The sequence below is a fragment of the Ranitomeya variabilis genome, chromosome 2 (genome assembly GCF_051348905.1).
Source record: "Ranitomeya variabilis isolate aRanVar5 chromosome 2, aRanVar5.hap1, whole genome shotgun sequence".
Classification (NCBI taxonomy): domain Eukaryota; kingdom Metazoa; phylum Chordata; class Amphibia; order Anura; family Dendrobatidae; genus Ranitomeya; species Ranitomeya variabilis.
Window position 1 is genome coordinate 543,456,256 of NC_135233.1, and position 12,068 is coordinate 543,468,323.

The window sequence follows — 12,068 nt, forward strand, 5'->3', positions numbered from 1 at the left end:
TGGGGGTTTAAAGTGCTCACTATGCTTCTAGATAAGTTCCTTGGGGGGCTAGTTTCCAAAATGGGGTCACTTGTAGGGGAGCTCCAATGTTTAGGCACACAGGGGCTCTCCAAACGCGACATGGTGTCCGCTAACGATTGGAGCTAATTTTCCATTCAAAAAGTCAAATGGCGCGCCTTCCCTTCCGAGCCTTGCCGTGCACCCAAACAGTGGTTTACCCCCACATATGAGGTATCGGCGTACTCAGGAGAAATTGCCCAACAAATTTTAGGAACCATTTTATTCTGTTGCCCATGTGAAAATGAAAAAATTGAGGCTAAAATAAATTTTGTTTGGAAAAAAGTACTTTTTGATTTTTACGGATCAATTTGTGAAGCACCTGAGGGTTTAAAGTGCTCACTATGCTTCTAGATAAGTTCCTTGGGGGTCTAGTTTCCAAAATGGGCTCACTTGTGGGGGAGCTCCAATGTTTAGGCACACAGGGGCTTTCCAAACGTGACATGGTGTCCGCTAACGATGGAGATAATTTTTCATTCAAAAAGTCAAATGGCGCTCCTTCCCTTCCGAGCCTTACCATGTGCCCAAACAGTGGTTAACCCCCACATGTGAGATAACGGTGTACTCAGGACAAATTGCCCAACAAATTTTAGGATCCATTTTATCCTGTTGCTCATGTGAAAATGAAAACATTGAGGCTAAAATAATTTTTTTGTGAAAAAAAAGTACTTTTTCATTTTTACGGATCAATTTGTGAAGCACCTGGGGGTTTAAAGTGCTCACTATGCTTCTAGATAAGTTCCTTGGGGGGTCTAGTTTCCAAAATGGGGTCACTTGTGGGGGAGCTCCAATGTTTAGGCACACAGGGGCTCTCCAAACGCGACATGGTGTCCGCTAAAGATTGGAGCCAATTTTTCATTCAAAAAGTCAAATGGCGCTCCTTCGCTTCCAAGCCCTGCCGTGCGCCCAAACAGTGGTTTACCCCCACATATGAGGTATCAGCGTACTCAGGACAAATTGGAGAACAATGTTCGTGGTCCAGTTTCTCCTTTTACCCTTGGGAAAATAAAAAAATTGTTGCTAAAAGATCATTTTTGTGACTAAAAAGTTAATTGTTCATTTTTTCCTTTCATGTTGCTTCTGCTGCTGTGAAACACCTGAAGGGTTAATAAACTTCTTGAATGTGGTTTTGATCACCTTGAGTGGTGCAGTTTTTAGAATGGTGTCACTTTTGGGTATTTTCAGCCATATAGACCCCTCAAACTGACTTCAAATATGAGGTGGTCCCTAAAAAAAAATGGTTTTGTAAATTTTGTTGTAAAAATGAGAAATCACTGGTCAAATTTTAACCCTTATAACTTCCTAGCAAAAAAAAATTTTGTTTCCAAAATTGTGCTGATGTAAAGTAGACATGTGGGAAATGTTATGTATTAACTATTTTGTGTCACATAACTCTCTGGTTTAACAGAATAAAAATTCAAAATGTGAAAATTGCGAAATTTTCAAAATTTTCGCCAAATTTCCGTTTTTTTCACAAATAAACTCAGAAATTATCGACCTAAATTTACCACTAACATGAAGCCCAATATGTCACGAAAAAACAGTCTCAGAACCGCTAGGATCCGTTGAAGCGTTCCTGAGTTATTACCTCATAAAGGGACACTGGTCAGAATTGCAAAAAACGGCCAGGTCATTAAGGTCAAAATAGGCTGGGTCATGAAGGGGTTAAGAGCATAGTAAGTACATGTCTATCATGACCGCATATTGTTTTCTTATTACTATCAGTCTCTTTTCCCGTGTGCCAACACTTGCTGTTATCAACAGCGACACCTAGTGGTATTTTTGTACAGTTCAGCCTAATTATCATTTGAACTCTCTTGCATATGCACTTTGGCTTGCACACTGTTTGCACAATAGCATTTTCCGCATGAGATTACTGTCTCAGCGGTGCCCATTTGTGGTTATCACTTTTTTATGCATTTATATTTTTTATTATTTTTTACCACGTCTTTTGCACTTTATATGTGGCAATTACTAAATATAGCATTTCTAATCCTGGTTAGGTTCGCCCTTTTATATATTTTAAATATTTTAAACACTTTCTGTTGCATTTGCTCTATTCATGTTATAAATCTGATGTATTATCACTTAATAACATTTTCATGATTTTATATCAACTACCTTGGACTTTGTGATCGGGTTTTCTTCTTTCTGTTTTTCCAGAACCTACACTGTGCAGTTAGGTGGGGGTGACACCAATTACAGGTGCTTATTTACAACGATGGTCCAACCATCTTGAGGAAATAGGGGGTAGATAAATGCTGCTTGAGTCTTTTGGGTACGGTTGAGTTTGGCTAATTATGTTCAGAGAAGTAGAGAATTAGCTATATATGTAAAAAGGACTTTGATTAGCGAACGCGATAGGCCACCCTAAACAGTTGTGTTTTTAGGGAGCACCTAAAACTGTCTAAGTTGTGGTTATACTCCTAATTTCATGGAGGACAAGGGGTAAGAGGTGAGTCATCTAGGTAGGAAATTGAACTTAACTGGACAAAGTCAAGATCAGGGGTGTTACCGTCTTTGTGTGTCTGAGTTTCAAAGTTGTGAGAGGCCACAAGAATTGGCTAGAGGTAGAAGCTGGGATGCAGTTGCGGAGGTGGAGCTGTTGAAGTTTCCCATGGATAAAGGTTGTCAATTCTGAGGACATGAAGTGTGGCCGCAGCGCATAAAAGTGGTCAAGCAAGTGGGTGGGTAAGCCTGGGGGCCCAATCGTGTCATTGTCTGGATGATAGGGGCTTGCTGAGAAGCTATTCGCTCCAAAGATCACAGCGCTTGTTACTGTATGACTCATGGCCTGTGATCACTGTGATTATTGCATGGCCACTCCAATCTGTTGGCCACGGAAATGCAGCCTTTCCTCCTTGTGGATACAGACAGTTTCTGAAAGCTGATGGCCATCGCAGTCCCCCATTACCGGTTGCCCAGTCACCCTTAATTCTACAGCAACAAGTCACATACAACATCACCTATTCCCTGAAAAAAATTCTATGTCTGCCAGCATGCATTTCAGCAAAGACACCTGGATGAGCAAGCATGGACATGGGAGTTACATCTCGATAACTGGGCACTGGGTGACTCTGGTGGCTGTGGGGGCAGTTGGGGAAGGGGCTGCTCCACAAGTCTTGCAATTCCCAAGGCTTGCAGGGCGCTTGGGGATGGAGAAATAAATCAACTACACACCCTAAGAGGGATAACTAAACTAATAGACAACAGGGGTTGGAGAACTAAACTACTAAACAGCTTTTGTAATAGAAATTTGTTTGGATAAATATATCAATGTGTGTGCTGCGTCCATTCCTAATTAGGCTAAGTATTCGAGATCGGAAGAATGACACCACACACCAAGGTGACAGAATAACATTCTCTCAATATTAATGCTTTATTATAGTAACATATGCTTTTATAGTTGCATATACACTGTGTGCAGAATTATAAGGCAAGTTGTATTTTAGAGAATTATTTTTATTATTGATCAACAACTATGTTCTCAATCAGCCCCAAAGACTCATAAATATCAAAATTTAATTGTAAGTTGGAGTGTTTTTTTTTTTTAGATTTGGCTATCTTAGGAGGATATCTGTTTGTGCAGGTAGCTATTACTGTGCAGAATTATTAGGCAACTTAATAAAAACCAAATATATTCCCATCTCACTTGTTTATTTTCACCAGGTAAACCAATATTTCTGCTCAAAATTTAGAAATAAACATTTCCGACATGCAAAAACAAAACCCCCCAAAATTATTGACCAATATAGCCACCTTTCTTTATGATGACACTCAACAGCCTTCCAACCATAGATTCTGTCAGTTGCTTGATCTGTTTACGATCAACATTGCGTGCAGCAGCCACCAAAGCCTCCCAGACACTGTTCCGAGAGGTGTACTGTTTTCACTCCCTGTAGATCTCACATTTTATGAGGGACCACAGGTTCTCTATGGGGTTCAGATCAGGTGAACAAGGGGGCCATGTCATTGTTTTTTCTTCTTTGAGACCTTTACTGGCCAGCCACGCTGTGGAGTAGTTGGAGGCATGTGATGGAGCATTGTCCTGCACGAAAATCATGTTTTTCTTGAACGATACCGACTTCTTCCTGTACCACTGCTTGAAGAAGTTGTCTTCCAGAAACTGGCAGTAGGTCTGGGAGTTGAGCTTCACTCCATCCTCAACCCGAAAAGGTCCCACAAGTTCATCTTTGATGATACTAGCCCATACCAGTACCCCACCTCCACCTTGCTGGCGTCGGAGTCGGAGTGGAGCTCTCTGCCCTTTACTGATCCAGCCTCTGGCCCATCAGAGTCACTCTCATTTCATCAGTCCATAAAACCTTTGAAAAGTCAGTCTTAAGATATTTCTTGGCCCAGTCTTGACGTTTTATCTTATGTTTCTTGTTCAAAGGTGTCGTTTTTCAGCCTTCCTTACCTTGACCATGTCCCTGAGTATCGCACACCTTGTGCTTTTTGTTACTCCAGTAACGTTGCAGCTCTGAAATATGGCAAAACTTGTGGCAAATGGCATCTTGGCAGCTTCATGCTTGATTTTCCTCAATTCATGGGCAGTTATTTTGCGCCTTTTTTGCCCAGCACACTTCTTGCAACCCTGTTGGCTATTTGCCATGAAACGCTTGATTGTTCGGTGATCACGCTTCAAAAGTTTGGCAATTTCAAGACTGCTGCATCCCTCTGCAAGACATCTCACAATTTTGGACTTATCAGAGCCCGTCAAATCTCTCTTCTGACCCATTTTGCCAAAGGAAAGGAAATTGCCTAATAATTAAGCACACCTTATATAAGGTTTTGATGTCATTAGACAACACCCCTCCTCATTACAGAGATGCACATCACCTGATTTACTTAATTGGTAGTTGGGTCTCAAGCCTGAACAGCTTGGAGTAGGACAACATGTATAAAAAGTATCATGTGATCAAAATACAACTTGCCTAATAATTCTGCACACAGTGTAGAAGGGGAGGTTAATTAATGATCATATGGTCAAGCTTCTCTGTTATTGGATCTAAATATGTGACATATTGTGGTTAAGGCATAGCAACAGGCTGATTAAGTAATTAACGTATAACTGTCGCTTTTTCTGTAATCAGACCAAAGTTTAGACATCTTGAGTTCCCCTTCATCTCTGGAAAGTCCCAAGGCGTTGTCTGGTCTGTTCGGCGGCAATTTTAGGCAATTGATTATAATGTATATATTAGCTGTTAGTATAATGTATACATGCAAGTGAATTTATACATTTCCATCACACTATGATTGCAGAAGGAAAGAAATACACACCAAAACATGGAGAACTAAACTACTAGACAACAGGGGTTGGAGAACTAAACTTCTAAACAGCTTGGGTTGGAGAACTAAACTAGTACACACCAGGGGATGGAGAACTAAATCAGTAGACACCAAGGTGTCACTAGACACCAAGTCTTGGAATCCCCAGGGCTTCCAGAACAATCCTCTGTATGTATCAGTTCCTCCAGTGATTCTGCCTCCTCCACCTGCTCTAGGGTCTCCACCTGCGCCCTCAACCCCTGCCTTAATTAAACACGTTCCAACACTGCAGAGAGAATCCCCCCACCTCCGTACTGTTCAGCCAGGGCTCTCTAAACAGGCAGTGTTTACATTAATATGCCTTGGAGATCGCAGTCATACAGATCAACAGTTGTGGACAGCTGTCCATGCCGAGTTTGAGCAATGACTGTCTACACTCAACCTGGAGCCAGGGAAGGCCGTGTGCCAACCTTACACACGGGCCTTGCATTGCTCACATCCTCAGAAACCACTGTCATTGTGTGCTGACTTCCACCGTTCCACTTCAGTTGATATAGAAATCTTTTTTATTACCGGTTAATATGCGATATGACCACACCGTGGAAATAAACTCTGCACATGTTGCAGCGACTTTGGCAGCAGTCATCAGCATCACTAGTACTGTCAGCTACATGCTGGAGCACACTTAAAATATTCTGGGTGAGAAGGAGGTGGTGGTTGTCCTGGGGGAAGAGGAGGAAGTATAGGAGGATTCCATTAACAATATGTGTATGTTCAAGTCTGTCATCTCACAGGCGGTTGCCATGGGAGGAACAAATAGAGAAGGACTATGAAAAGGACGAGAAGGAAGGCGTGATGGACACGTACCAGTTAAGAGATGAAGACTATAATGATTCCCTCTATGTGGTCCTTGGTGGTCAGGAGGGGATCGAGGAAGAAAGCTTGAGTGTTATCCCACCACCAACACCCTGTGAAGTTGGACCTCATGAAAGAGACCGACCCATGAGCGCCTTATTGCAGCACTATCTGCAAAATGATTGTTGTTACCCGTATAGTTATGATTCAAAATAGTGCTGACTACTGAGTTACCAGTGTGTTCTATCCACAATGCATAAAGTAAATTTTGCCTGTTGCTTCCCACTCTGGAAATGGACGCTCCCATGCTGCAGTATCAAAACATGCTTGAAGACAATCTTGACAGTGGTTTTTCTCAATACAGCAGTGACGCACACAGTTTGCATCGCAGTGATAGCTTTCCAACCACAGAAACGTTCAATTGTCAACACAAAAGCATTAGCAGCCTTGCATCGCCGGAGTCCTGTGTTGCAACCCCATCAAGGACAGCATCTGCAAAGAGTTTATATATTCTACCCGTGTTTACGAGGGTTCAATCCCAGTAATTATTTTTCTACCCACACTACAAAGACCTACAGATAGTAAATTTAGAGTGTGAGTCCCAATGGTGACAGTGCCAATAATGTGTGGAAATGTCTGTAAAGCGAATGTTGAATTATTTGCACTATATAAGTGTTAAAACAAAAAAAAAAAAAAAGAAATTTGTGCTCAGACACACTCAGGTGGCACTCATATCAGTTTCGTAGATTATTGTCAGAAAAATGAAAGGATAGTGACACGGGTAGTTGACTCAGAGAGTGGAGAACTGCTGGTATCGGAGGCCTCTTGCTACAGGCAACACACTTGAAGGAGACCCAACCAGGAATCTACAAACATTTATTGGCAGACACCAACAAAGTGACATTAATTTCACCACAGTAGAAATAGTCTAATTGTGATCAGCAGGGCTTCCACTACACCCACCCAGCAGATGGACACCCAAGAAGGTCTGTTCACATTTCCACAAATTAGTGTTAACATCTCCTGTTGCTGCAACAGCGGGCACATAAGCCCCACTAAAAATATCAGAGATGTGAGAACAATGCAGCACACTAAAAGCTATAACATCCAGTAACAGAAGTTGTCAGTTGTCTTTGGATAGGATGTCCTGTTGTTGGTTCACTAGTGTTTTCAGAAACATTAACACCTACCCCACATACACCTCGAACACCAAGGCTAATCCCCCTTCCACCATGACCTCGTTTTTTCCCAGTCATGTGCTCAGTGTGCTAGGAGCACACTATTAGCAACTAAAATTTAGATTTTTTTTTTTACTCTGCACAACCTCTGCACACAACTGAATTTCAACGGCCCAAAAATAGGTGAAAAATGGCATGATTAATCACGTTGCTCACATAAGAAAGAATTGTTTCAGTGTGGATGAGGCCTGTATTTTAAAGAACATCTGCTCCAAAAAATTTCAAAGTGAATTGTCCCCTACTATATAACGTTAGTAACAGATTTTTTTTTTGGTGTGTGTATGAGGCCTGTATAACATTGACTACATGTTCCAAACAATTTCTACGTGAGATGTCCCCTACTGTATTACGTTAGTAATAGAAGAATTTTGGGGGGCCTGCTGATGAGGCTTGTATAACATAGAGTGGATGCTCAAAAGAATTTCAAACTGAGAACTCTCCTTCTGTATCAAGTTAGTAATCTAAAATAATAATATATTTTTAGTGTGGATGAGGCCTGTATAATTTAGAAGATTGTCCGTGGCCTTGGAGCGCCCTCTTTCCTACAGTTGCTGCTAGTAACGTACAGGTTTGCCTGAGAAATATGGCCGATATGTCGTTAGATGAACTGATCAGGAAAAGGGGCATGACTGCGGCGGGAATGGGATCCTATAACAAGATCAATAACTGGTATGGATGCTTAATCCTGACTACAATTATCACTCATTTACACAACACCAATTACCAGAGAGCGTTTGATGCTTTTCAGAAGCTAGGTGTAACGCATGCTCGACTGAAGATAGGCATAAAAGATGCCCGTGAAAAATTGGATGCCAAAGATGCACATAATCTAGAAGATAGCCTTCAAACTGAGATCTCCCCTTCTGAATCACGTTAGTAACATAAAAAATATATTTTTAGTGTGGATGAGGCTTGTATAATCTAGAAGATTGTTCATGGCCTTGGAACGTCCTCTTTCCTACATTTGCCGCTGGTAAGGTTCTGGTTTGCCGGAGAAATGTGGCCGATGTGTCCGTTAGATGAACTGATCAGGAAAAGGGGCATGACGGCAGCGGAAATGGGAAAGTACAGCAGGATCAATAACGGTGGCTATGGGAGATACGAGATCCAGGATACAGCCTACAAAGATTACTCATTTACCCAACACCAATTACCAGAGAGGATTTGATGCTCGTCAGAAGATAGGTGTAACAAATGCCCATGAGAAATTGGATGCTGAAGATGCACATAATCATTCTAGAAGATAGGCTCAAAACAATTGCAAACTCATATCTTGGCTGCTGTATCATGTTGGTAAAAAAATTTAAATAAATTTTAATGTGCAACAGCTCTGCATACAGAGGAATTTCAACGCCACAAAATGAAAAGGTTGGATATAGCAGGCTGTATCATGTTTAGCAACAGAAAAAAAAGATTTAATGCGTGTGAGGTCTGCAGACCGCTTCATATCACCGCCACAAAATTACAACATGGGATACGGTGGGCTGTATCATATTTAGCAACAGAACAAATTATATATTTTTTGTTATGTATGTGAGGTCTGCAGACAGGTTCATATCACTGCCACAAAATTACAACGTGGGATACGGCTGGCTGTATGACATTTAGCAACAGAAAAAATGTATATTTTTTTTTAATGTGCATGAACTTTGCACACTGTTGAATTTCACCGACACTAAAAAATAAGGTGAGAGATGGCATTGTGAATTATGCTCAAATCACAGAACAATGTTTCACATTTAGCTAGTGAAAAAATAAGATTTAGAACACTTTACTCGTGCATGAAGCACAATAGAAGCTGTGCACAACACACTTTTAGGACGTGTGCCCTGCTGGCTTTGTCTGTGGACCTAGGGTAAAAAATGCTGGAAGGTCAATTTAACAGCCACAGTGGACACTAGCTACACTATCTGACTGATATACAACTACCTAGCTAAATAACTAAAGTCTAGCTGCTCACAGTGCCAGCGTCAGGAGCAGCCTCTTTGCGCTGCTACAGTGTCAAAATGGCGCTAAGACAAGATTTCTGCTCTTTATATAGAGAGGGACATGTGATTTCAGCAGCCAATGACAAAAGCCGTTGTGTCAGGACATTGTGGGTGTTTCCTGCTCCCTCATTGGCTTGCCGCAATGTGCATACATAAAGTTAGGAAAAAATAAAAGATGACTGTTTACAAGAATGCCGCGCCACTGAGCTCTGCAAACCCCCTCCCCTCATCAAACACGTGCCCCACGCTCCTCATACACCACCAGTATCGTTACTAAAGTGTTGAAAATACTTTTGTGGCAATGCAAATATTTTCTCACACTTTTTATCGAATTTTACCGATTTTTTTTCCCCGGTTTTATAACATTTTGCTTGTGTTTCCAATCATGAATCAGAGTGTGCCATATTCGTGCCGAAAGGAATGTGTTCTGCTAGCCTCACGGCCTTTTCTGGATCCCTGATGTTTTGCCTTCCTTTCCCGCAGGTCTTCATATGCTGATATGCTACATGACAAGGACCGGGTACGCTTTTTCTTTACCAAAAGCATTGAAATTGCATCTTAATAACCTGTGAACGCTCAGCTTTTTCATGAATAATCTGTATATTATTTAGTTTTATTTGCTATGATGACATTTTGCTGATGTTCTGCAGAATGAGAAGTATTACCAGGGCATCTGGGCTGCAGTGAAGAGGGTGAAGGAAAGAGGAGAAGAGGCCATTGTTCTCGACATTGGGACTGGGACCGGACTCTTATCCATGATGGCTCTCACAGCCGGGGCGGACTACTGCTTTGCCATTGAGGTGAACTGGTCTGCTAAAGTCTCTCCTCACCGTCTGTGGTTAATTAGCATAAAATAGTCTAAATTATTACCTTTTGTGTACACAGCTCCATTACAAACCTATGCGTTTCTATGGTAACAGGCTGCCAATGAACCCTGTGTGGTCCACAGTCCTGCAGTAAAGTATTTTCCTTGTCCGTTATGCAGCCACTGCTGCTGGTAGATCTGCAGGGATTGTTTTAGATGCATTGGATTAGTTTGCCGTGGGTTTGTTGCGGAGGTGGTGCAGATTTTACCTTATACATTGCAAAGAGTGAAGTCTGCAGTGAAAATCTGCAGCAAAAGTTGACTTGGTTTACATTTTGAGTCCGCCATGCTGGGTAATCTCTTATGTACGCAGCATGTGGAGGAGTTCTCATAAAATATGATAATCGGGGCTTTTTGCCACCAGAGATGAGCACACGAGTCCCACAACCTGATGTGCTACTGCCAACCACTTCACGCCACCCTTGTACCAGGTGTACTAGGTGTCACCTGCAAGCAGTAATTATTGTTACCATAGTCATAAGCGCACCGGTTTGCCAGCTTTTATATAATAAAATATTTTATAATATTTATTCACCAAATGATAGGCCAAAATGCAGACATACCGTGTGACAAATGAAGCACATCCCATGATGCCATAGCTTGCACCACCTTGAAGTACCGTAATCATTTTGTGTATGGCTATCAGTTTCTCACATCATTCTGGAGGGATTTTGGCCGACTCTTTACATTGTTGCTTAAGTTCTTTGGGTTATGCACAGCTCTATGAAAGGTGTTGTCTCAAATTTGGAAGTTACCTGCGAACGTTTCGACCTCAGTGATCCTGAGGACTGCGACATGTGAATGGAATGTGATCGATCATGCGGTGTGCTCAGGATTATTGTCTTATTGCATGGCCGAGTTTTGGCCAAGTGTTCGCTTTAGTACAGATGTCCTCATACTTGACTCTAGAACACTATGGTATACAGGGGAGTTCATGGTTGATTGAATGACTGCAAGGTGCCCAGGTCCTGTGGCTACAAAACAAGCCCAAGTCATTGTCCCTCCACCACCATGCTGGACAGTAGGCATGAGATATTTGCGTTGATTTCGGTTTTTGTTTTTGATCAAACATGGAGCAGGGTATTATGAGCAAGCATCTCAACTTTAAGGACATTGTTCCATAAATCTTGGGGTTTGTTTAGCTGCAGCTTTGCAAACTTTAGCTGAGCCTCCATGTTTTTTTATAAAAATAGGAGGCTTTTTCATGGCAACCCTTCCAAACAAGCCATACTTCAGTTTTTTTTTCTAATTTTACTGTCCTAGACTTGAGCATTTAACATGCCAAGGCCTTTAGGGCATAAGCTGTTTCTCCTGGGTATTTTTCAGTTTATCTGAGCATTCCACTCCTGGGAAGATTCTCTAGTTTCTTGAATATGTTCTTTCTCACTGTAGACTATGGATTCCAATTTTTTTTTTTAAATGGCTTATAATCCTTCCCTGATTGATGTCCTGCAACCATTGTGCTTCTCTAAGGTTTTGGGTAATGTTTTTCCTCTGTTGCTTTGAGTTTACAAGCATCTGAATGCTCCAGACCTGCAGACTTCCAAAACTTCTGCTTTTATATAGGCGGTCACAATTGCCGATGAACAATTAACGGCATTTGATTAGCAGCATCTTGCTTTTCTATGGATGAGGAAAGGGTGTACTTAATTTTTTACAGACTGCCTGGAAATTTTGGCCTAGTTTTATATGATTAAATACTAACCCAGTGTAATTTGTCATGTATTATTCATCTGCGGTTGTAGTGATTTCACTTTAAGTCCTTCTGAGGACCAAATGTTTTTATTATGTCCT

The 12,068-nt window shown here is 41.5% G+C and overlaps 1 protein-coding gene across 3 annotated transcripts in view; it reads left to right on the forward strand.

Annotated features, from left to right (window-relative positions):
• PRMT7 (protein arginine methyltransferase 7) overlaps positions 1–12,068 on the forward strand; it is a 155,849-nt gene that overhangs the window by 46,146 nt on the left and 97,635 nt on the right. For all 3 annotated transcript variants that reach the window (XM_077288150.1, XM_077288147.1, XM_077288149.1), the window contains exons 3-4: positions 9,893–9,929; positions 10,060–10,209. In XM_077288150.1, coding sequence (XP_077144265.1) covers positions 9,893–9,929; positions 10,060–10,209 — 187 coding nt within the window. The remainder of the gene's footprint in view (positions 1–9,892; positions 9,930–10,059; positions 10,210–12,068) is intronic.